The sequence below is a fragment of the Schistocerca cancellata genome, chromosome 11 (assembly GCF_023864275.1).
Source record: "Schistocerca cancellata isolate TAMUIC-IGC-003103 chromosome 11, iqSchCanc2.1, whole genome shotgun sequence".
NCBI lineage: Eukaryota > Metazoa > Arthropoda > Insecta > Orthoptera > Acrididae > Schistocerca > Schistocerca cancellata.
In genome coordinates, this window is record NC_064636.1 from 17,871,926 (window position 1) to 17,899,324 (window position 27,399).

The 27,399-nt window shown below is 36.8% G+C and overlaps 2 protein-coding genes and 1 long non-coding RNA gene across 5 annotated transcripts in view; 1 reads left to right on the plus strand and 2 right to left on the minus strand.

Moving 5' to 3' along the window:
• The window catches only part of LOC126108445 (probable ATP-dependent RNA helicase DDX60), a 204,753-nt gene that overhangs the window by 27,175 nt on the left and 150,179 nt on the right, over nucleotides 1–27,399 (plus strand). For 2 of the 3 annotated variants that reach the window (XM_049913658.1, XM_049913660.1), the window contains exons 1-2: nucleotides 16,001–16,099; nucleotides 24,349–24,536. The gene's annotated coding sequence lies outside the window, so the exon portion shown is untranslated. Of the gene's footprint in view, nucleotides 1–16,000; nucleotides 16,100–24,348; nucleotides 24,537–27,399 lie in introns of those variants that run through there. The other variant, XM_049913659.1, reaches the window with a different exon arrangement.
• Nucleotides 15,055–15,848, minus strand: LOC126108448 (uncharacterized). The gene is made up of 2 exons (XR_007523523.1): nucleotides 15,468–15,848; nucleotides 15,055–15,309 (listed from the first exon to the last, which is right to left on the minus strand). It is a non-coding gene; the product is annotated as an uncharacterized LOC126108448 (long non-coding RNA).
• Nucleotides 23,311–27,399, minus strand: part of LOC126108447 (uncharacterized) — a 158,915-nt gene continuing 154,826 nt past the window's right edge. The window contains exon 3 of the mRNA XM_049913661.1: nucleotides 23,311–23,603. Coding sequence (XP_049769618.1) covers nucleotides 23,413–23,603 — 191 coding nt within the window. The 3' untranslated portion in view covers nucleotides 23,311–23,412. The remainder of the gene's footprint in view (nucleotides 23,604–27,399) is intronic.

Here is a 27,399-nt window from a genome sequence, read left to right on the forward strand (position 1 = left end):
GGCTACTCAGTTTGTATATTTTTTTCATAGTTCCACACAACTTCTTCCTGTTTTCTCGATTGATCTGTGTTTCGTTTTTCAAGGCCTATTCACTGTGCCAACTTATAACTAAATCTGAGGGGGGTGCGGTGGGGAGGTTTCCTTGTTAGAAGCTAGCCAATCAGGTCGTTTCGTGCTCAGATTCAAACGGCCTGCGAGGGGCTTTGTTGCCAAACGTATTTTTCATGTTGTAAGCATATGGCTATAAGGCTACGTATTAAAGGCTGTTGCCTTATCGGGCAGTGTGGTCTGGGGGTAGAAGGCTAGACATGAGAAATGCAAGGTCCTGAGTTCAACCCCCAGCACGATCATTATTTTATTTTTATTTAACTAATTTGTTGTTGTTTGAACGTTTATGTCAGTAAAGGATTTGTACAACTTTTATTTACGTAAAACCCATTGGCGATGGGCACAAGTGTGTACATTTATTCCAACAGCTACAGCATCCGTAACGTTCAATAATTGCTTATGATTGCATTGGACAAAGGCCTAACAATATGTAACTGTTTGGACATAATTATAGAAAATCAGTAAAACTCACACATAGTAAATAGCCGTACATGTAACAAATACAGGGAAAATAATGATGAAAAAAAAAAGGAATACAACTGATGTTTTGTCAGGTCTTTAATGTAACAACATAATTTCCAGGAGCAAAACGTAACAATAAATCTTCACAGTAGCTGCTCAAAGTGTCCTCCTCCAACCTGACGGCACGCATTGCAACGCTGCGTCATGGAGTCCGCATGCTTTCCGAAATCAAAGGTTTCCCTGATTTCATCAAAGGCTAAAATTATCCTCGCAAGAAGCTCTTCGATTGTGACTACTGGGATCGCGTAGATGATTTGTTTCACATGCCCCCACAGATAAAAATCTAACGACATCAGATCTGGTGAACGAGCTGGCCAGGGAACTGGACCACCTCGGCCAACCCACCTTCGCGGATACAATGCACCTAAATGCTCACTTACGGCAGCAGTGAAGTGCGGCGGTGCGCCGTCATGTTGGAACCACATTCCTTGCCGGACCGCAAGTGGACCATCATCTACATACAGCGGAAGGACATTTTCATGGAATGCTAAATACGTCTGTCCATTTAAATGAGGGGGTGGGGGGGGGCGGAGTAGGTGGGCACCCACCAAACAGTCGCCCACGATACCTGCCCAAATGTTTACGCTAAACCTCTGCTGATATGGTTTAACGTAAGTACCATGCGGGTTTGCGTCCATCCAAATGTGGCTGTTTCGGGAGTTGAATGGTCCTCCTCTGGTGAAACATGCCTCGTCTGTCCACAACACCATCCTTTCTAAATGCGGATATTCGTTACATTTATTTAAATACCACACGGAATATTGTTAACGAGAGGGATAGTCCCCTTCCACCACATCGTGCACCTTCTGTAGGTGGTACGGAGATGGGTCTTCGTCATGTAGGATGTTATAACGATATGTTTACATAATGTGTATACATAAACATACAGTTATAAAAGTCCCCGTTCGTAGTCAGTCTAACAATATGTTTACTTTAGTGCTGTAACATATAGCTATAATCAGCGGTGGAAATACAATTGCGAACGCCGACCGTGTGCGGCTGCTTCTTGTTGGATCGTCTGATCAGTCGGAAGTTGCATTGCAGAGGAGAGTAAATGCCTATTCAAAATACAATTATTTTTGGATAGCTCAACATGAATTTCTTAAGGGACCGTAGTGTATCATGCATTTACCAGTAGAATACGGCGCGGAGAAAATATTTCGCCGCATACAACTTCCGTCCGACTTCGACGAAAGAATTCGTGACTGTGAACTCTCTATTTGGCAGAAACATAAAGAAAATTAAATAACTTCGTGAAGGAGTGAGACATAGATTCTATATTAAATAAATAGTCCATACACCAATTCCATTTAAATCTGAATTTATGGCAATTAATAGATGAACTTACACTGCAATGAAAGATTTAATATGGATGACGTTTTCACATACACGTCGCACAATAAATCTACTGCTATGAAGTATTGCACTTTTACTTTACACTAAAATAATATTATATTTAACGATAATAATATGGCGGCAAGACATGCGCTTCCGACACAAGTTACAAGAGAGAAGAGAAAAAATGAGTAACTGTTTAACTGTTCATCGAGAATATCTCGTCCATCAAAAGAATGTGTAAAAGTGTTCTTCTTCTGACCGTTTTTCGCGCCGCGGTTTTCAAAGTCAATAACTCACTGCATCTCTGACGGGGCTTCGACAATAAACAAGTTACGTCACAGGTCGTTCACCTTTTACAACATTATTTGCTAACTGTAGCTGTTGCCAAGCGACGCTCGTTTAGTGAACGATTTAAAATGATAAGGCAATCACATAATGTTACAATGTCCAATACTACAGCGTACGAAACCTGTAGTGACAAACAAACAGATAAATTTTACCATGTGTGGTTTGCAGGCATACATTAAGAACATCGGAACAACTTTACTTACCCCCAAAGCATTACCAATGGCCCTCGAGCTGGTACTAGGTGTTCCAGCAACTGTATCGAGTACGTTTACTTCTAATTGCACGTTCCGTACATAGCGTTCTCGTCCAGTGCCGACATTTGTTACAGCAAAACTTCCGGTCTCCCTTAACCGTCTATCAACCGCTACGAAGGTATTCGCACACGGAATAACGTGGTTGGGAAATCTTGTGTTGTAAATGATGCGGGCCTCCGGTCCATTTTGACCCGCCGCAGCGCCGTATGCTAAATGCAAGTCGGCGCATTCCTCGAAGGAGTACCGATGTCGCGCCATGTTACCACCATGTGTATGTCAAGCCTACCTCCGTTGTTGTTCTGTCACACCTGCTTCCGTGTACCTTCGCAGCTAAGTCTTCCGACAAAGATCGACTGCATACATACGATTCCCGACGGTGATCAAATGACACGCAGATAAAGGTTCACTACAAAGGCCGAGACGATTGGAGTCGGATGTTGTCATAGCGTAGATGGTACCGCAAGGAATTGGCCCTGGGTTCGATCCCTGCTATAGGTGAATATTTTCCCGTATTTGTATTGCTCTCTTGTTTGGTTTGAGCAAACTACATGGAGAAACGTTTGGCAACACCGCCCCTTCCAGGCTGTTTGAATCAGCGCGAAATGACCTGATTGGCTAGCTTCTAAGCTACGTAACTCAGAAACGGCACAACGTATCGAATTTTTTTCTTAACATTTACGTCTCAGTACAACTTTCCCTACAACATCACTACAAGCGTTTCAGACATTTTCTGACCACCCTGTATATTTAATTACGGAGTCTATTGCATCGACTGTTAATAATGTTTTTCTAAATCCGTATTGTGATTCATTAAATATTCCAAGTTTTTCGAAGTGGGTTGACAACTGATGGTATATGATATATTCCATTATTTTGGCCAAGACTGGAACAATTGATATTGGTCTGAAGCTTGCAGGGTTGTCTTTGTCACCCTTTTTGTAGACGGGGACCACCCCAGATAGTTTCAGCTCCTCTGGAAAGTAGCCCCGTTATATACATTTATTTATGCAGTGGGTCAATGAATACACAATAGAAACAATTATTTTTTTCTGCAAGTTGCATGACATGTCATAGATATCAACACTATCTGATGACTTGAAGTTCCTATTTATTTTTAAAATAGTAGTTGGTGTAACCTCAGAGAAAGTGAGAATATTGTCAGAGGCTGTTCCATGATAGTTTCTTTCTAATAATTCAGCTGCACTTATATTAGGCTTACTAATACAATTGCTCGATTCCTCCACAGATTTAATAAAAAACTCGTTGAAATCTTGTGAAGAGATGCTGAGTTTGACCTTTTGTTGTTCTTTCACACGCTGTTTATGATATTCCAAGCAGCTTTGCATTTATTGTTAGCACTCTCAATGCGTTGGCCATTGTGTGCCTTTTTGCTTCAATAACTGTTTTTTTTATAATCATTTCTACATTTTACATATGAGGATTTTGCATTATCAGTCATAGTATTTTTATATAATCTACCATAATCATTGCATGACCCTTCATATCGGACAGCATTTCTGTGTACCAAGAATTTTTCTTTTTTGAACCTTTTTTTACAGCCACTATCTGTTATCTTGCATCTTCTGATGGGAATACTGTAATTGAATATTTGCAGAAATGAGTTAAAAAAGTGTTTAAATATTATCTTCGCTGTTGCATTTTTGGTGCACAAATATTACTATCATTTTTATGGAAAAACCAAGCCGTATCTGCAAGAGACTTCTTAAACATATCAATTTTTTTTTCACTCATTGGCCTAGTGGTCACCATTTTTGATTTGGATGATGCATCACTAGGAGTGACAGAGCTGATCCTATTTGCATATATTAAGTACACTGATTTGCGGCCTGAAAAAGGGAACACTGTTACATCACACTGATCTTGGGCATATTTAAAGTTAACAAATATATTGTCTAAACTTGCTAGTTCCCTGGTATGTTTATAGTTGGTATACTGTAGGTTGAACTGTCGCAATAGGTTTTTCAGGTCACTAACACTACGTTTATCAGTCAACATGTTAAAATCCGAATTAAGGTAACCACCTATTACAATGTCGTAGTTGGTAAATTTGTTCACAGTAAGTGTACATAAGAGGATGTCCAATTTTTCAAAGAAAACACTAATAATACCACTGGGAGACCTGTACAATGATACTACTATTAGTTTCATGCTACTAATAACTATATTAGTGGCCTCAAAATTCAGTTCTTCACATAGATAATCTAAATTTAAGATATCAATTAAGCAGTCGATTGATGTGTCAGCATAGATTGCTACACCACCTCTCTTGTGGACTCTTCTGCAATAGCTGTTTAATAGACTATAATTTTCTAATTTACAGAATGGAAGTTCGGCTTCAGTGGCCCAATGTTCACTTAAACACAACAAGTCAAATTTATTCACTGATAAAAAATCATTTTGTACCAGTTCCTTGTCGTTCAATCCTTGAGTATTTAGAAAACCAGTTTTTAGGTGTGTATTCTGTCCTTCCACGTTTCTTGGATGATGCTTATTTTTGGACATTTTAGCTACTTCGTCCAGTTTTTCACCCCTATCAAGCCTTTTTAGTTTCCCTTGATTCTTATTACCATGCAAACATCTGTGAACATTCTACTGAGTGTTCGAGACCCCAGTCTATTTAGATGCAGACCATCCTTTCCTAAGCAGTTATCATTCAGAAATTTATTTGGATCAATGAACACTGCCCCAAGCACGTCACATTGATCTTTTATGGCATAGTTTATTTTGCAGATATATTGTTAACACTTGGTTCAAGAATCATAAAAGAAGGTTGTATACCTGGAAGAATCCTGGAGATACTAAAAGGTATCAGATAGATCATATAATGGTAATACAGAGATTAAGGAACCAGGTTTTAAATTGTAAGACATTTCCAGGGGCAGATGTGGATTCAGACCACAATCTATTGGTTATGAACTGCAGATTGAAACTGAAGAAACTGCAAAAAGGTGGGAATTTAAGGAGATGGGACCTGGATAAACTGAAAGAACCAGAGGTTGTACAGAGTTTCAGGGAGAGCATAAGGGAACAATTGACAGGAATGGGGGAAAGAAATACAGTAGAAGAAGAATGGGTAGCTCTGAGGGATGAAGTAGTGAAGGCAGCAGAGGATCAAGTAGGTAAAAAGACGAGTGCTAATAGAAATCCTTGGGTAACAGAAGAAATATTGAATTTAATTGATGAAAGGAGAAAATATAAAAATGCAGTAAATGAAGCAGGCAAAAAGGAATACAAGCGTCTCAAAAATGAGATCGACAAGAAGTGCAAAATGGCTAAGCAGGGATGGCTGGAGGACAAATGTAACGATGTAGAGGCTTGTCTCACCAGGGGTAAGATACTCAGATGGCAACCCAGTTCTAAGCAAAGAAGGGAAGGCAGAAAGGTGGAAGGAGTATATAGAGGGTTTATACAAGGGCGATGTACTTGAGGACAATATTATGGAAATGGAAGAGGATGTAGATGAAGACGAAATGGGAGATAAGATACTGCGTGAAGAGTTTGACAGAGCACTGAAACACCTGAGTCGAAACAAGGCCCCGGGAGTAGACAACATTCCATTGGAACTACTGATGGCCTTGGGAGAGCCAGTCATGACAAAACTCTACCATCTGGTGAGCAAGATGTATGAGACAGGCGAAATACCCTCAGACTTCAAGAAGAATATATAATAATTCCAATCCCAAAGAAAGCAGGTGTTGACAGATGTGAAAATTACCGAACTATCAGTTTAATAAGTCACAGCTGCAAAATACTAACACGAATTCTTTACAGACGAATGGAAAAACTGGTAGAAGCGGACCTCTGGAAAGATCAGTTTGGATTCTGTAGAAATGTTGGAACACGTGAGGCAATACTAACTTTACGACTTATCTTAGAAGAAAGATTAAGAAAAGGCAAACCGACATTTCTAGCATTTGTAGACTTAGAGAAAGCTTTTGACAATGTTAACTGGAATACTCTCTTTCAAATTCTGAAGTTGGCAGGGGTAAAATACAGGGAGCGAAAGACTATTTACAATTTGTACAGAAACCAGATGGCAGTTGTAAGAGTCGAGGGACATGAAAGGGAAGCAGTGGTTGGGAAAGGAGTGAGACAGGGTTGTAGCCTCTCCCTGATGTTATTCAATCTGTATATTGAGCAAGCAGTAAAGGAAACAAAAGAAAAATTCGGAGTAGGTATTAAAGTCCATGGAGAAGAAATAAAAACTTTGAGGTTCGCCGATGACATTGTAATTCTGTCAGAGACAGCAAAGGACTTGGAAGATCAGTTGAACGGAATGGACGGTGTCCTGAAAGGAGGATATAAGATGAACATCAACAAAAGCAAAACGAGGATAATGGAATGTAGTCAAATTAAGTCGGGTGATGCTGAGGGAATTAGATTAGGAAATGAGACACTTAAAGTAATAAAGGAGTTTTGCTATTTAGGGAGTAAAATAACTGATGATGGTCGAAGTAGAGAGGATATAAAATGTAGACTGGCAATGGCAAGGAAATCGTTTCTGAAGAAGAGAAATTTGTTAACATCGAGTATAGATTTAAGTGTCAGGAAGTCGTTTCTGAAAGTATTTGCATGGAGTGTAGCCATGTATGGAAGTGAAACATGGACGATAAATAGTTTGGACAAGAAGAGAATAGAAGCTTTCGAAATATGGTGCTACAGAAGAATGCTGAAGATAAGGTGGGTAGATCACATACCTAATGAGGAGGTATTGAATAGGATTGGGGAGAAGAGAAGTTTGTGGCACAACTTGACTAGAAGAAGGGATTGGTTGGTAGGACATGTTTTGAGACATCAAGGGATCACAAATTTAGCATTGGAGGGCAGCGTGGAGGGTAAAAATCGTAGATGGAGACCAAGAGATGAATACACTAAGCAGATTCAGATGGATGTAGACTGCAGTAGGTACTGGGAGATGAAGAAGCTTGCACAGGATAGAGTAGTATGGAGAGCTGCATCAAACCAGTCTCAGGACTGAAGACCACAACAACAACAACATTGTTCTCTTACAGATCTTCGTTTTATTATTCCGCTAATGAGAAGAACACTATCAACAAAAATGTAAAATAGCATGTTTATGGAAGTAGTGTATTATTTTTAACGAACAGCCACAGCAAAAACGTGACAAAACTTTTCAAAGAACACAGGAAATGCTGCAACAAAAAATATTACTGGTGTCAATCTGCATGACAAATTGCTAAGAAAAAATGACTTTGTGGTGTGTATTGCAGGTTCAAATGATGGTGCAAAAAATGAAGCAGATAACTGCCTAATGGAGATAAATAAATTCCTAGAATGAAATGAACAACGTAATACTATTGTCTCAACATTACCACACAGATATGACTTGATGTATCACTCGTGTGTCAACAAAGAAATATGAAAAACTAACATGAAAATAAAACAAATACGTTCTTTGTTCACAAAATGCAGTGTCCTTGATATAGGCAAATTGGACAGATGACAGCATACCAGGCACGGGATGCATCTGAATTATGAAGGAAAGAACAGAGGGTGGTAAAAAGGGAGACAGGAAAAGTTTCAGGGGATACATACAGTATCCAAGTGTGACACAATGGAAGCATGGTAGATGAAAGGGAAATAGTTGCCAACATCTTCAACAATAATTTTCTGGCAGCAGCAGAACAGATATGTAAAACAGTAAACGAAATTGTTGAAAGCAGAGAGAAAATGAACCTAACAATTCCTGGTAGTTGACCAATCTCACTAGCAGCAGAAACAACAACTGTCCCCCCGTGTTTGTCAGCAGCAGATTCAAAAGTTACTTCTGCTGTTGATATTTCATCAGTGGCTCAGTACCTTTCATCAGTATTGGCCCATCCTCAGTCTTCAACAGTGAAAGACTTTTTAGCAGCTTCACCATCATCAGTAGTAACAGAAGCAAACAGAAGAAGCACAAGAACCAGGAAACATACATCCCTGCAGGATTTTTGGTACCCGACATCAGTTCCAAGACTAACATAAGGCAGATAGCTTCAGGTAGACCTGCTATAATCTCTAATTGCGGTTCACAACAAAGAAGTGCCATTGAATCAAAGAGCTTCGTAAATGACAAACTTTGCTTATTTCATCAAAATATTATGGGTCTAAGATACAAACTGGACCAATGGTCTGTTTGCATTATAGTGATGCTATAAACAGTGTCCATATTTTATGTTTTATTGATCATCATATGAAAGAAAGGATTGAAATGCTGCAACTAGACAAGTACACCTTAGCAACTTTTTATATTAGAAGTAAAATGGACAAAGGAGGAGTGATAAGATATGTTAGAAATAATACAGTGTACAAATCTATAGATGTAAAAAAATATTGTGTTGACCAGCATTTTGAGGCTTGTTGCATTGAAGTCCTTGTCAATACACTGCCTACATATGTTATTGCTGTCTACAGAGCTCCCTCAGAAAAAGGTCAGTGTATTCCTCAAGCAAGTAGAATCACTTTTAACTTACTTGTATTCAAAAATCAAAGAAATAATACTGCTTGGTGATTTTACATTTTCTTACCTGTAACAATGATAGAATGTAATGAATTCTTTCAATCTGAGGGCAGTTGTTGACTTTTCCACTAGGCTAACAGCCTCCTCATCTGAATGATTTTTTACTGCAGAAAGCAGTAGCTACAAATTGCACAAACAAGAAACATTTAAACTGAAGGTAGGTGGTACTGTAGATTTTCCCACAAATTCTGTAATAAAGATCTTTCACCAAAATGTTCAGTCCCTAAGCAATAAAGTAGAAGAACTAAATATTTTATTAATGCACGAACTAGAGGATATTTCCGTAATGTGTCTTTCAGAACACTGGCTTGACGAGAACTTAATTAAATCTGTCTGCCTACGCAATTTCACTCTGGCTGAGTACTGTTGTAGACCTAGTGGTCACTATGGAGGTGTAGCCATTAAAATAGATAATGTCACCTCCCTAAGTTGTGAAATAGACTTTGAGATGACAGTGATAAAAATTCCAAAATTAGGTTTGATAATAGCTACAGTGTACCGGTCTCCAATGGGAAAGTTTGAGGTACTTTTAGAAAAAATGGAAATTTTCTTAAATAAGCTGTGTGATGTTGTAGTACGTGGTAACTTTAACATAGATTTTCTTAGTAAATGTAAACAGAAAACCGCCCTTGGCAATCTCATTAAAACACATACCGGGTACCTTACAGCCACAGTTAAAGTTGCAACGAGAATAACACCAACCAGTCAGGCAGGTTTAGATCAAATCCTGATTGATAAAGAGAAATTGGAGTGGTCAGTAAATCTGTTTAACAGAGGATACAGTGACCACAAAGCTCAAATACTTACCACCACAAAGGAAAGAAGACGAGTTAAGAATAACTTACTAAAGGTCAAGAGAAGGATCTACAGGCAGAAAAGCATTGACCACTTTAACTCACTATTGCATACTGAAGACTGGTCTGATGTCTATGAAAAGCAAAATCTTAATTCAAAATTCAATATTTTTCTAGAAAAAATGGCAAAGCATTTTGATACAGCCTTCCCTCAAAAAATGGTAAATATACGAGAGAAGACAACAGGAAAGGGTTGGATTACTAAGGCAATCAAAACTTCTTGCCAGAAAAAAAGGGAGCTCCACAGAACCTGCAAAGAAAATAATGCCACTGAGGAAATGCATACTCACTACAAAACATACACTAAAATCTTACAAAAGGTCATTAAACAGGCAAAAAGAATGTACAATGATTACTACATAAATAATTCTACAAATAAAGTGAAAGCTATGTGGGACATCATTAAAAAAGAAACTGGCAAAAATAAGATAACTGAGGAGAACATGGTCTTGATACACAACAATAAAAAGATTTTACAGCCTAGAGAAACAGCAAACATATTCAACAAATACTTCACTGGGATAGCTGAAAATTTAATAACAACTAATTTTAGTTCAACTCAGCATCAAGTGGTAAACAAGTGCGACAGTAATAAATTTTCAATGTTTGTGGACCAAGTAAACAGGGAGGAGACATTGAAGGCTGTCAGAGAACTAAAGACAACATACTCAATATACCGAACAGAATCCTAAAACTCTGCATCCAAAATATAATTGACTCCCTTACTCACTTATGCAACTGTTCCCTAGAGTCAGGCATCTTTCCAGATCAACTAAAAACATCAAAAGTCATCCCTATTTTCAAAGCTTGCGACAAAGATGAAGTAATAAACTATCGTCCTATTACATTAACATCCTGTTTCTCAAAACTAATTTTTTCTATTATGTGTAGTCAGTTGTTAAAGTTTATAAACAAAAATAGTGTGCTATCTAATACTCAACATGGCTTTAGAAGCAAGAAATCAACGGGGACAGCAGTTATGAATGCCTATCTATTGTATTAAAAACAATAGATGAAAAACAACAAACAACAGTTATATTTTTGGACCTAACCAAAGCCTTTGATATGGTAAACCACAAAACTGTATTGAAGAAGCCACAGCACTATGGAATTAGGGGGGTTGGCAAATGATTGGATTCGTTCATTTCTCAGCGACTGTAAACAAAAAGTATCCAACAGACATACAGATGATAAAGCACGAATAATCACAGAATACATATCATCAGAAAGCCCAATCACTTACGGGGTATCGCAAGTGTCGGTAATGGGACCCCTACTTTTCTTGTTATATATAAATGATTTGGATGTACATATTGATTCCCACAAAGTAATACTGTTTGCTGCCGACACAACAATACTGGTAAAAAGCAGCAAAAAATGAAGATATACAAGAAGAAGTAAACACAGTTACAAAACATCTAAGTAATTGGACAGCAGAAAATCAGTTGATAATAAACTACAACAAAACAGTAGCCTTAAATTTCCATAACCACCAAAACACCGCATTGATATATCCAGAAATAAAAATCAATCAACACCCTACTGCAAATGATGAGGCTACAAAATTTCTCAGCATCTGTATACAAAGACTTAAAATGGGACAAACACATAGAACAAATTAATGCCAAGCTGAGCACGGGCTGTTATCTTCTTAAGGTTCTCAAACGATGCATAAATGAACAGGCACTATTATGCGTACTTCAATGCCCATCCCAAGTATGGACTCATATTCTGGGGAAATTCCCCAGCAGCTCAAGGAACTTTCAGAATACAAAAAAGAGCCATTAGGACTATGACAGGGTGTGGTGCTCGACAGTCCTGCAAACCAATATTTAAAGCACTGAATATACTACCTCTACCGTGTATGTTTATTGTTGACACACTAACGTACGTAAAAAAGTATATGATTGGAAATGATGATAATACTTTAAAAAACAAAGATATACATGATTATAATACTAGAATAAAATCTAACTTGCATGTACCCCCAGCCAGTACCAGTTTGTATCAGAAAGGTACATGCTATCTGGGTATTAAACTCTATAAGACTATCAAATAGCATCAAATGCTCACAAAATATTAGTGCTTTTGAAAGATCTGTCAGAGAATATCTACAGTACCACTGTTTTTACTCAGTAAAACAGTACTCTGTTCAGAACTAAAGCTACTGTAATTTTGTAACATTGTATCATTGTAAGAACTACAACTATTGAAATTCGTAGCACGTTGACAAATGATTATTTAAATATGTATCATTTTGAACTTAGTAATAAGTCCAATATCATCCTGTACACTGTACTACATATGATGAAAGGACTCAATAAATAAATAAACTGTACAAGTCTGATTGAAAATATTTTTGTGGATAATAATAGAGTCGAAAATATATTTGTAACAAAAATCTTAAATGGTCTCTCTGGGCATGATGGGCAGCTGTTGGAAATACACGATGTAAACCCTGCTAATAAGAGCAGTTCTATCAGTAGACCATACAGGTTAATCAACAGTGAGAATCTAGAAACCTTCAGTAGGCATTTGGAGCAGTTAAATTGGGAGGCAGTATATTAGGCTAAAAATGTAAATGATAAATTCAACCTTTTCCTAAATGAATTTGTTGCCCTTTTTGAAGCTGAATTTTATAAGGAAATTTCAAAAAGCACAAACCGGATTGATTGTAGGAGACAGTGGCTCACTAAGAGAATAAAAACCTCATGTAGAAAAAATAGAATGCTTTATGTTTCTTTCAGAAATTCTGATAAACCTCAGGATAGAGAACACTACAGATTGTACTGTAACATCATAAAGAATGTTATTAAAAAATCAAGAGTATGTTTATCAAATCTTAAATTGACAGATCAAATAATAAAATAAAAACAACCTAGAGGGTGGTAAAAAGGGAGACAGGAAAAGTTTCAGGGGATACAGACAGTATCCAAGTGTGTCACAATGGAAGCATGGTAGATAAAGGGGAAATAGTTGCCAACATCTTCAACAATCATTTTCTGACAGCAGTGGATCAAATTGGGTGTAAAGGGTCTATGGATGAAGCCATGAACCTTCTAAAAAAAGCAGTGTAGAGAAAAATTAGCTGATGTATGAACCCTACATCACAGCAGATGAGATTGAGGAGGTGATACGCCAAATGAAAAACAAAAATTCCACTGGTGTGGACAATATATCTATCAAAGTACTGAAACATTGCCACAAATATATTCTTAAAGTTCTGTGTCACACATTTAATGACTCTCTAAATCAAGGTACACTGTCCTTAATAGACAAAAATTTGCAGTTGTTAAACCACTCTTCAAAAAGGGTAATAAAGCAGAGGCTTCTAACTACTGCCCAATTTCATTGTAAACAGGTCTTTCAATAATCCTTGACAATCTTATGTACAATAGAATCATGGCTCACCTTAGTAAATATAACATCCTTAATAAAAATCAGTTTGGATTCCAAAAGGGTGTTTCAACTGAACAAGCCATTTTCTCATTTGTCAACCAACTCCTTGAATCAATAAACAAGAAAGTGTCACCAGTTGGAATCTTTTGTGATCTGTTAAAAGCATTTGACTGTGTAGATCACAAGATTCTACTAAGAAAGGCTGAGCATTATGGCTTAAAAGATACAGTAGGGAAGTGGCTTGAGTCGTATCTAGACGACAGAAATCAGAAGGTAGTATTAAACAATTGTGCAAAGGCGCCTGCCAGCTCTGATTGAGGTACATTAAAATGTGCATGTGCTGGTTATTTCCATTCACTTATGCCATGTGGCATCATAATCTGGGGAACTGAACCACATGCAAATAAAGTCTTTGCTCCACATAAGAGTGTTATCAGGATTGTGAGTACAGTGCATCCTAGATCTTATTGCAGAAATTTATTCACACAGCTGGGGATCCTCACCATGCCTTGTCAATACATCTCATCACTAATGTGCTTCGTGAACAAAAATTATGCAATTTACAAAATGAATAATGCCTACCATGATCACTATACAAGAAGAAAACAATCTTCATAATGATTTAAAAAATCTCAGCATGGTACAGAAAGGAGCTCATTATAAAAGTATAAAAGTGTTCAATAAACTTCCTATCCATATCAAATCAGTCATTGGGGATCTTATTAAATTCAAAACAGAGCTAAAACTTTATCTTTTGGCTAATTCTTTCTATTACAGGAATTCTTTGATAATGTGTAATACTTCTTGAATGTGTGTTTAATTTCATGCATTTCTAATAGAACTGATTATGTAGATTAGCATATCACTTGTTGGCAGAATATTTTTTACATGAATTACTTTAAATTTGTTCATGTAATCATCTATGTCATTCCTGTACTATTATTTATGCAATCATCTGTCATTTCTGTACTATTATCTGTGTTGTTATCTGAATTTTTGTGTGTAATGATTTGACATGTGGATATCCTTTTTCATGTATCTGCTTATCTATGTTAAATTGGTTGCCTCATAATCATCTACATGTGGCTATTACTGTAATAACCTGACACGTTCTACATCCTAGCGATACATTCGTGTCAAGGATCCACGGAACTCGAAAATAAATAGGCTATATAAAAAATATGAAACTCGTGCACCTAAAATCCCACTTTCCTCATTACAAATTGTGTCAGATAAGAATGTGTACTCACCATCTGCAGATACATTTTGAGACGAGATAAAAAATTTAAGAGGGGCATCACTCACTCAATGAATTACTCTGCTCAGCGCAACTAGTGCTAGGTAATTCACTAACACCAGTTTCACTTCTGGTGTTGGCACCTATATAATAAAAATATTCCATGGCACCACTAGTGCTTGGTAGGCCTAATTCACTATTAACACCTGTGTCACCTGATCCACTTCTAGTACTAACAGCTGCGTGAGAACTTGCCACAGGACAACTAAAGCTTTGTAGTTCATTACCACCAGTTTCACTTCGGGTATTAGCAGCTGTATAATGAATACTTACCATAACGCCACCAGCGCTTGGTAGGCCTAATTCACTATTAACAACAGTTTCATCTGTTTCACTTCTGATACAAGTATTTCACAAGGAACACCTACCACATGTTTTGGAAACACATCCCTGTTTAAACTGCCTAATTTTATTCATAAAATCTTCTTCGAAAAAATGATCTTCACAAATAAAATAAGTAGCACAGTTCACATCAGGTGACTGTTTACAAACAGTTTTCCACTTCAGAAGTAACTATTGCGGTTGTTTTGGAAACCTGTAGAAATGCTTGTTGATAACTTCCTCCGTTGAAACCACGTAATATCCAAATGAATAGCCAGGGAATTTACACAAGAGTATTTCAATGTCAGTTTGTTGTGTTGGAATATTCTGAAAAACCATAAAATTCTACCTTAAATAAAACTACTACTGACTTATAAATGTTATTTAAATAAACAAACGGAAACCACACAGCTTAATTCACGATATATGAGAATACCTTTCATTTAGCGGCTATGACGTTATTTACTGAAAATTAAATGTCTTACCTTAGGATTAATTGTGGACATTTTTTCAGCAGGAAATATCCTCTATTTCACGGTGAACATTATGAAATTTAAATTAAGAAACTGTTTATCATGATCAGTAATATGTAAACATAAAACAAAGACGACTGTAGACTTCAGTACAGACTGCAGAGCAAGACGACAGATCAACAACCGCAATTGGACAGCTCTCATTGGTCATTTCCAGCTTCCTTTGACCCCCTATCGCTGCCAGTGGTCTGTAAAGGAAGTACGTGTTTGCCTCTTCTCCCACATAGCTGTCACCTGTCACCTCCCTCCTAATTAACCTTGCCTTTCACCGAGGGGGAGACCACGTGCGAAGTTACTGTACCAACTTAATATATGCGGGCCGTATACAAAACTTTTCTTATATTAATGTGCAATAATATTTGCTCAATATGACCCAACCATATACATACTATTTACTCAGTAATTACTGTTATCTAGTAATTGTAGAGGAAAGAACTCGCGGACATGCTGACTTCTCGAGTACCAAAACACCTGTAGAGTGTAGACGTTGACATACTATTCGCCAGCCTGATTGGTACATCACCGAAATATTACGTTTACAGTACCTTACACGAGTCGGTAGAGAGTAGCACAAAGCACAGTAGGTACGTAGTTTATTGTTATTTCAGCAGTAGTAAAAAAACAAAACAAAAAATCTGAATTTGTTCAGGTGCATGAAAGACATGGGAGAAGAAATTAGGTTCGTGGGTGTTGCTTAAATGGGCGTCTTACGTAAGTTAAGAACAGGTGGCTGCATAACCAGGTTTGGCATAGGGTGTTTTACCAAATACAAATGCCGTGGTGTGTGTGTGTGTGTGTGTGTGTGTGTGTGTGTGTGTGTGTGTGTGTGTGTGTGTTTTAAAAACAGTCAACTGATGAATGCTTGCTATCAGGGAGGCTGTGATAAAGCACTTTGAAATTGTTTAGTAAACTTTAAACGAACCATCCAACACATCAGTACGTCATTCGCATATGCCGACACGCAAAAGGAAACAAAAGACCTTTTTTGGTCTACTGTACTTGCTTGTGTACGAGTGCCTTTTTGCTGTACAGCTGAAATAAATTGCAAAAATAAATAAAGTGTGTGCGTAAACAACGTAAATGTCATCGAGAAGTAGCGAAACAACTATTTTTGTAAACACAGTGGTTGTCGAATTTGTTACTCATTGTACGTTGCAAATTTGTATCCATTGACGCAGTGCGTTATAATTACAGCCAGCAGTAATTTTATGCTCATATTGTTAAATATATTACAAGAAATGAATAATACAATAATGCAGCAACTTTGTAATCTAATTTGTACACTTCTTTTAAAAAAGGAAAATGCCTGGCTCCTATCAGTAGAGTATTCGTCACATTTGCGCCGTTTGGTAATGAACATTTTAATTTTATATGCATCTGAAGGTTTCCTCCAAATGGCTGCAATGTACAGATACAAGTACATAGAACCTCCACCCCCAAGCTTTACTTCAGTCTGCAATAGAAGATGAAGCTTTGACAGTGCCAGCCACTCGTACTGGTGAAATGTCAGAAAAGTCATCAAACAAATACTGGCTGAAGAACCCATGACAGAAGTGAGCAAGTAATATGTCAAGATTTAAAAAAGTCAGAAGCAGCGTGGTTCAAGTTCTAACCGATGAACTGCCACTAATAAAGCCGTATGTTTGACCACGATTCATGTCCTTTCAGTGAAAGGTGTAGAAGTAAGTGTCTGCAGCAAACTCTACCCGTGACCTGTAGCTGTCTTTTTAGACAAGAGAACCCACCAGTACACAGTGGAATCCTGTCTGTACCAAATATTTTGACTAGATGTTTTTTATTTTGCTAACAAGAGAGCAGACCTCCGATTTCCCAACAATTATATAAATGTTATCTAATAAGACAAATGTTATGGCAGAGTGACAGGATCATCCATTTCTTTCTAAATGAGCAGCCAGTCACATAAATCTGTAATCCTATTTTCTCTCTTCTTAGTCTTAACTTCTCTTATTAAGAATTCTGCTGATTATTTACTGTTTGAACATGCAGTCAAAGATATGTGATACCAATGTTTTAAATAATAGTATTAATGTGATATTATGAGCAGCCAGACATGCATTCTTGTTAGAGTTGGCTTGCTCTTTCATAAATGAGTAGTGAAGAAGACTTATTTAACCAGCCTTCACTGATATCAGGTTTCTCAAAAATCCTAGAAATGCTTATGTATACCAGATTAGTTTACTATTTGGACAAACATAACATTCTCATACCCTCACAACATGTTTTCAGAAAGGGTAAATCTACAGAATCAGCAATTGCCAGTCTAACAGACTACACTTTACAGTCCTTAGATGAGAAAAAGGTTGTCTCTGCAACGTTTCTGGATCTTTCAAAGGCATTTGACACCATTGACCATGAAATGCTGATACAAAAATTAAGCAACTATGGCATTCAAGGGCAACCAGGTGAATGAATAAAATCATACTTGTGCAACCGCAAGCAGTATGTATCATTAGGAAACTCATACCAGTCAGAAGCCAAACCCATCAAATATGGAGTGCCACAGGGTTTGGTAATGGGGCCATTGTTATTTAATGTATTTGTTAATTATGTAGGTGTTGAGGAGGAAGAAAAGAAAATATTGTATGCTGATGACATGATAATACTAAATAGTGACCAAAATATGGAACAGCTTGAGAGAAGAGCATACATATCTGCAAATGTCACAGCGTAATGGCTGTTGGAAAATGAACTGGTTATAAATCTAAAAAAAGACTATGTATGCAGTGTTTAAAAACAAGGAAAAGGCTGTAGACATGGATTTAGAGGTTGATGGAACAAGGCTGGAAGAAGTAGAATCTGTTAGATTCTTAGGTATTCTTCTGGATAATGAACTGAAATGGGAAAAAAAGAAATTAATAATGTCTGTAAGAAACTGAGCTCTGTCATATTCTTAATGATGCAGCTACATACAGTATTAAGACAAGAACCTTCTGTGTACAGTGTATCATGGACTTTTCAAACCATACTTACAATATGGAGTGACTGTGTGGGGATACTCAAACAAACAAAAGACAAAACGAGTGTCCACATTACAAAAAAAGCAATTAGGACCATTTTAAGAAGAAAAGCCTCTGAAACGTGCAGAAACTGTTTCAAGAATTTAGGTATCTTAACTTTTTGATCGTGTATGTATACAAAACAATAATGTACATCACAAAAGGTAGTGAGGACTGGATTACAAATGCTAGTGTGCACACCCACAATACAAGAAGGAAGAATGAAGTACGGAGCATACCCCACCGACTGGCAATGCTAGAAAAAGGACCCCAGTACTCTGGTATCAGACTATTAAGAAATCTGCCCAAAAACCTGCAAGATAGTGTACTTCACAATGGCTTTCCACAGAAACTTAAAGACTATCTCATTGAAAAAGAGTTTTACAGTGTTGCAGGATGCTTATGCCATTCAATTTGTGTATATTGTTATTCATTATCAGTGATGTAAAAATGTAAGCTAAAGGTATAGAAAAATAAGTGATAATGAATGTTAATACTTCGACATGTCCTATATTACATGTACATATACTGTACACAATGTAATCTTACAGGATCAAATAAAATTCAATTCAATTCAGGTACACACAGCTCTACTTTCCTTTTTCATCATATAAAACTCTATTGAATTGCTCCTCAGCATTTTAATAACACTCCGTTACCGATGTTAGCTTTCAAGAATAAAAGGGAAGCTGTGAAGGTTTAGCACCTTCTGACAGCACTAGAACATGCAGTGTTGGCATTTGTAGGGACTCGGAGTGTCGCCTTCCACTGCAGGTCTGGCTTGGAGAGATGGCTCTCTTCCCACTCCCAAACAATCTAACTGTTAGGCACTCTCTAAAAAGCTGTTGATGTGTAAGGTAGCAATCAGATAATGAAATACTGCTGCCTGTATAGTGCTTCTTTATTAGAGAGCAAAATGACATGATGAAGATTAATGGAGTTGCAATGAGCACAGACTCAAAATTTCATTGCAAACTTGGACAGTATAATTATCTTTTATTGTCCCATTCTCATAACCACAGAAGACATGAGTGTAAATTTTAGTTCTGGTATTACTGCATTAAAATGAGAATTGAAAAACATTAAATGATTCAAGATTTGTTCAAAGTAGTATTGTAGCCGTTATTTTGGTTTTCCTAGTCTTTTTAGATTAGATTAGATTAATACTAGTTCCATGGATCATGAATACAATATTTCATAATGATGTGGAACGAGTCAAATTTTCCAATACATGACATAATTAAGTTAATTTAACAACATACTTAAGTTAATATAACAACTTTTTCATTTTTTGTTTTTTTTTTATTTTTTTAATATTTTTTTAAATTTATATCTAAAAATGCCTCTATGGAGTAGAAGGAGTTGTCATTCAGAAATTTTTTTAATTTCTTCTTAAATACTTGTTGGTTATCTGTCAGACTTTTGATACTATTTGGTAAGTGACCAAAGACTTTAGTGGCGGTATAATTCACACCTTTCTGTGCCAAAGTTAGATTTAATCTTGAATAGTGAAGATCATCCTTTCTCCTAGTATTGTAGTTATGCACACTGCTATTACTTTTGAATTAGGTTTGCTTGTTAATAACAAATTTCATAAGAGAGTATATATACTGAGAAGCTACTGTGAATATCCCTAGATCCTTAAATAAATGTCTGCAGGATGATCTTGGGTGGACTCCAGCTATTATTCTGATTACACGCTTTTGTGCAATAAATACTTTATTCCTCAGTGATGAATTACCCCAAAATATGATGCCATATGAAAGCAACGAGTGAAAATAGGCGTAGTAAGCTAATTTACTAAGATGTTTACCACCAAAATTTGTCAATAAGCTAAGCACACTTCATACACTCGCAAAATAGAATTGACTGTAGAGGCATTTTTACGAATATTCTTCTGTCAGTTTCCCAGTGACTACAAAGTTATGCAGACAGTGTCTTTGAGCCGCTGAAATAATTCATCTGTTTAAATGTACAACGTATGTGTTACCTTGTTCTTAACGGAAACCTATTAAAGAGTAGTTTTGTAGGTCGTACCAAGAACTGATGATATACTGGTCCTTCAGTATTTTTGTGGAAGAATTTAGACACAAGCAATTTGTGAGAATTTTAAATGTTAGTTGAGGACAGAACACACACACACTTATAGAGGTTCAACTGCTGTAAGATGCCATTCCTGTCAAAGGTAGCAATATTTAAGACAGAAATGCCTCAGTATTAATGGCAGATTAATGATAGTTTTATGCAACATACTTCATGTTTTATATTTCAAAACTAATTTAAGGTGATGGATGAAATGCATTTCTCAACATTCAGTGTTTTTATTAAATCCAGCTACTTGATCTCATTTAAATGTATCATACTGACTGAGGAAAATGACCCATTATGTCTTGTGATCTTGCTGAAATTTCAGAATTATTTATGTCTTTCTGTAATGGAAGGTGGACTGAAATGAATGTTTGTGACAGATTGAAATAGAAAATGTGGTTGAATTACTAATCACACTCTTTGTATTCCACACACGTTTCTTACGTATTAATCAATTTTGTGTTGTTCTCCAGAAGTATATAGATGCATGCTACACAGTAGGCCGTTAAAAAGCATGAATTGTGGAATAGTGCTGCAAAGTGATGTAGAAAGATCAAAATGCAGAATAAGGAAAAGGGACAGTGAGGAAGAGGTAGCAGAAAAGTGAAGGCACAGATACCAATGATATTCTGGATGGGTGCAAGAGCTGATACTAATAGGAAATTACGTCATATTTGAAAACTGAAAAAAGGTAATCAAAAACAGTTAAAATGGAAAGAGATGCTCAGTGTGGGACTAAAAGAAATGAAATGGAGAAACAGTTGTATGATATAAGGGAGTAGTAAATAAGAATAGATTGAAAATTGTAAAGATGAAAATGTAAACTGATACAAATTATTCATAAAACTGCATACTCACTTCAGGGATCACTATAAGTCACTGAGCTCATTATATATCATAAACATAACACAACAGTCTTACCGACCGCATGAAAATTCTTACTACTTTCTATAGCGCCGTAAAAATTTGGTCACATTGGACTTTCATTTACAAGAAGCAGGTCTCAGGTCCCTGTCTGACTATACAGATTTAAGTTTTCCGTGTGCCTTAACTCACTTAGGTAAACAGTGAAGGGTTCCTTTGAGAAAGAAATAGCAAATTTCTTTTTGTATACTTGTTGTATCTGAGCTTGTGCTTAATGTCTATTGACCTTATGGGCAATGGACCATTCACAAGATCACAGCCAGTTCCTATCACTGTCTGAGGTTTGCTCAAAAAGTATTGAACCTTTGTTTGATGGAAGTACATTTATTGATGAAGAGGTGCGGAGCGGGTTTGTCCATTATTACGATAGAATGTCCATGGTTAGCCCTACGAACTTTATATTTTGAACTAAATTTAGATCTATTTCTTTTAGTTGTCACGATATCACTATTCTTCTTTTGTTGTTGTTCCTAAATAGAATTGTTTTAGTTTTCTCTTTATTGAGAATTAGCTTGTTGATTCCAAACCACTGAGTCATACACACAAGTACCATCTTGCTTCTTTTTGTGGTGTTGTGTGAAATTATGGTTATGGTAGTGGTCTCTTCCTCAAAAAGAATCATCTTATTTTCAGTATTAAGACAAATCATTTATATAGATCAGAAACAAAATGAGTCCTAATATATTACCTTATGATACATTATGACTTGGTGATGCTGAGTAACTGTTTAAGGAGACCAAACAGCAAAGGTCTTCAGTCTCCTCTTTGTCCCCCAGGACAGAAGCAGTATACCAAACTTGTCTATGTATAGATAAATTCTGTGTGTGTGATGTCACCATTTGACTCAGTTTATTTTATTCTAATTAGGATGTAATAATTGCTTTACTGACCACGTGTGGCAATCAGATCCATAAATTATGGGAGACAGTTGTGTGCCGTAGATGCTCAACTATATGATGGGTGATCACTGTCTTTCTTCTGTGAGAATTTGCAATCTGCCACATGAATTAGTTTAAATGGTAGGAAACAGATGTTAACAGCAAATGATCATAGAGGAAAACTAGTAATTTTAATGATTACAGTCTTTGAGGTGACAATCGCACAGGATATTGGTTCAACATGGAGCATTTAAATATGCAGGAATGTCTGATAGTAACATGGCTGTATTCACACACATGTAATTACTTTAAAAAGCACAGCACTTTTCATCGAAATTAACACAATAAACTTTTAATGAGTAACCTGGTAAGCAATGAAGATACTTATCACTTTGGTGGTAAAATATTTAACACTAATATTATAAAAGTATTTCAGACAAGGTATGAAAAAGTTTGTCACCTAGCAATATTTAATCAGAAATTATATAATGGGTCTCAATTACTTTAATTAACACAGGCTCAGATTTCTTAACGCGACACTGGTTTCTATTGGCAAAGTACACAAACCACCTCTGTTTTCTGAAGAAAATAAGTAAATAAGTTGAAGTTTTACTTTATCTTGCGTTGCCATTTTGTTAACAGTAATAGCGACACATGGCATCTGTTACAAAATTTGGTTGGTTTATAATTTATGTATGAAATGTCAGTGTAAGTTGGTGAATGACTTCGTATTCAGATAAATATAAACACTTATCACTGTAAAAAAATCTTTCTTTAAAAGATTGAAACTGTAAGGATGTTGCATCATAAGTGCATAAATAAATACTTGTTTTGTAAAACTTGCATTTCCAGTTATGTCATGGCTTTGACACATTTTGCTAGTATGACTTCCCTACACAGAGTTCACTTTATATTGTAGCACAGTCAAATTAAGACTGTTAGATGTTGTAGCACAGACCAAGCAAAGTTGGTGTTTCACGTGATGACTAGCTATGCCCAATCCTCTGTAATAAATGCTACTGAAATGTGAAGTGACAGCTTACGGTTTGTGGCTCTGAATGCTGCAGGATGTTCAGTCGTACGCATAGCGAGCAGTATGTCTCTTGTAACTTGCAGAGTCCCGTGATCCACAGTGCAACTGCCTTTTGTACTCCACAGTAAATCAGCGTAAACCTCTTCTTCTGTAACACATAATAAAGCTGCATTTTTTTAAAATAAAATAGTAGTATTGTTCAGCAGTCGTCTGAGGCTAATTTTACCAGTGCTCAATTTCCACCACACTGACACCATACATATACTCTGTGCTCACACTAGTACTGACTACTTAAACAATCTTTGTTCGAGAGCTATCTCTTCTCAAAAAGGGTGGGATACCACCACTCGTATTAATATGTGGGAATTCCCTTAACATTTATTACTTATTTCTAAAGCCATGACTGTTTATAATACACAATACATAATTTTGCAGCTGTTTTAAGCCTCTAAGTTTTTAACAAAATAAGCAGCATATAATATTTTAATTATTTCTTAACATAAGTAAATGTGTAACTTAGATTGTTTGTCATTTTTGCCACGAGGTGGCAACACGTAATTGTGATTCGTAACACACCTGTTTTTACAACCAGATTGCATTGTTGCAACTTCCAAATGGCGTGATCATCTACATTAGGCATCTCTCATACATTATGACACTGTGCCATACCCAAAATGCATTAGGCACGTCTCATACGGTGTCTCATTTCCAGCAGACCAGTGCTTAAGCGGTGCAAACTGTTACTTTTCAAAGTTATGATGTATAAAGGTGAACAATTTACCTGATCAAAGTTTAGTAATTATGTTAATAAAGATATTGTTTAGTGTTGTAGTGATACCTGTATCATTCGTTACACGTACAAGTGTGAAAAAGTGTTCTTAATGTTTGTGTAGGTAGCATGTATTTGAGGCAGAATGTGGGAACCGGCTCAGTATCACCTAACAGGTTGAGTGAAACTGTCTAAAAACCACAACCGGGCTGGCTGACACACTGGCCCCGTGTCACTGATCCGCCAGGTGGATTCGATCTGCGGTCAGCATACTTCGCTGTCCCTGTTCTGGAAGCACTTGCAGCTACCGAGGTTGGTACACTGTGACTTATTTGTTGAAATTCTGATAAATATTTCTTTTGTTTCAGTTGTTTCTATCACTTGTTTCCTGTGTTGCACATGTGATTTAATGATACTATGAGCTGTTCCTCTAATCCTGTAGTGAGCAAATTTCCTTATAAAACTGTTTATATAACTACTAAAAAGAATCCTTATAAAACTGCTTATATAACTGCTAAAAAGAACTGTTTCCTAGAATTTGTAATGATAGATAAAATGTAAATAAAATGGAACGAGCTAAAATTTCCATAGTACACGAATTTACTACGACTGTATACTTGTAACTTCCTAGCAGATTAAAACTGTGTGCCAGTCCTAGACTCGAACTCGGGACCTTTGCCTTTCGCGGGCAAGTGCTCTACCGTTTGAGCTACCCAAGCACGACTCACGCCCCAGCCTCACAGCTTTACTTCTGCCAGTATATCGTCTCCTACCTTCCAAACTTCACAGAAGCTCTTCTGCGAACCTTGCAGAAATAGCACTCCTTGAAGAAAGGCAAAGGTCCCGAGTTCGAGTCTCGGTCCGGCACACAGTTTTAATCTGCCAGGAAGTTTCGTATCAGAGCACACTCCGCTGCAGAGTGAAAAATCTCATACTGTTTATTTGTCCTTGACATCAGCTAATAAATTTAGAAACTTTGTGTAAAGCTCTGCAAGCAAAGAAGAAATTACTGTGAAACTGACCATGAGATTAATAATCATGAGCAGTTAATTAATGAAACTGTACACACAATGAAGAAACATACCCATCAGAAATTTATTTCTGAAGCTCAGGAGATGGAAAGAATATTAGGGTCAGTTCTGCAGATACATTTTGTATCAACTTTGCTGCTACTTTGATAAGGTTCACAAAACCAACACACAAAGTCTTTTTGTAGAAGGTAGCAATGGACACTAAATCTGGAGGATAGTGTAAGTTCTAGAGGCCCGGAATACGGTTAAAATGTTTGATGTCTTGCCACCCACTCACAAGAAAGCGAAAGTCTCCAGTAATCTCACATAAATGTCAGAACATTGATAGTGAGAGCATTCTGGCAGAAAAAAAGGGATAAGAACCTAAGAAACAATGTGTCCATAGTCATCCATAAATTACAGTTTCTCAGGGTGTTCAGCATCCTGGAAAACAGGAAAACTTGGGGGATTTTCTTTTTGTTCTGGAAAACTCTGGGAGTTTTTGCTTTTGGCGTACAAACCGTAGAAAAGACATAGTGTCTGATTGGTTCTGGGAAGAGGAATTTGTTTGGCTCAGTGCAGCGCTGTTCTCACTGTTCGTCCTTGCTCGGTGCTTTGTAGCTGCCCTCCATCCCCTCACTCGGTCCAATGCAGCAGCCAGCCCGGCCTGGCCGAGTCCAGATAAGACGTATGGAGATTTGTTGTCGTCGACACGGAACGGCTCGCGTTCCAGTCGCTACGGCCTGCTGAGCTGCTCCAGTTTGTTGTCGATCTGTGGTTTTGTGCATTTGCGATGCCGTGTGACTGACGAGGATCTGTGATGAGTATTTGGTGTGGCTTACATATGCGTACATTCAGATGTAAGTATTGCCTTGTTTGCTAAGATGATGTAATCACACAGATGTGTGCTTTTTGGGGGAATTTGTGGCCTACTCGAATCCATTTATTGTGAACCAATAATACTAGGGCGTGCTAGGTTTGCATACAGTTTATTGTTTTGGATATATACTGGAAAGTTACTGCTGTACGTGCCGACAGCTATTGATAATATTGCACTGTGTATGAATAAGAGTGATTATGGCTCCTTTGTGGTAGGCACTAACAGTCAGTCATTGGGCTTTGGCTAGGGTGACAACCTCTGTAGCAGTAAGATGAGGGACAAGAGTGTCAAAAAAGAGGGACATTTCAGGATTTTGAGGGACACAGTGCAGCATGAAATTAAATCCATAGTTATTTCCTCTTCCTTCTTTTATTCATAGAAAAATGATTCCCACAAGTACAATTTAATGTTACCTAACATAAAAGTCAGTCTTTTTAAATTGCTGTAGGATTATAAATTATAAACATATTTGATGTGATTTATTTTTGGGAACACACACATTGTGTTATTTCTTACAAATTGAATTCATACACATAAGACATATTATTTCTGTTTAAAAGAATATTTCTTCTTGCTTCTTGCACATGCCAAAATTTCCATACCTTTTAGGACCATATTTAGAAAGTCTTTACACTTTATATTTGAGTTTATTTTCACTAGAAGTTGTGCTTTGAGTGTGTCCACGTGAAGCCTATTGTTACTATCTATCCACAACCATAGTTCCTGGCTGAAAATGCTTTCGACAAATCCATATGTCGGTGGAATTGAGAATAAAAACTACAACTCGGCAGTCCTCGGCAAGACTGCCATTATTTTGTTTTTCTACTGGAAGGACTTTTAGAATTGCCATCCATTCACTTACACATGATTCTTTACTTTTATTATTTACAGTAATACTAATTGTGCCCTTTAATAGTAAAAAATCTTCATAAAATTCATCAACATCTATTCAGTTTTCCAAATTTAATCCCTGAAGCATCTTCAGAACAGAGTTGAAATTGATCTCCTTCTCCAGAGACACGTTACTCACTTTACAGAATGCATTATTTACTGAGAAATCAAATCTAGATACCAGATACTCCAATGCTGTTTTGTACCACTGTATAAACCCTAATTGCATTGACTGCATATCTTTGCTGTAAGAAGATTAAGACAGGTCATAGTTTTGAACCCCAAAAAAGTATCTGATATTTGTTGTTCTGTTTTTTAAAGGATTCTATTATAGAAAAAACTTCAACAGCCAAAAAATTATGTCTTTTTGAGGACTCCACAGAAACATGAAACA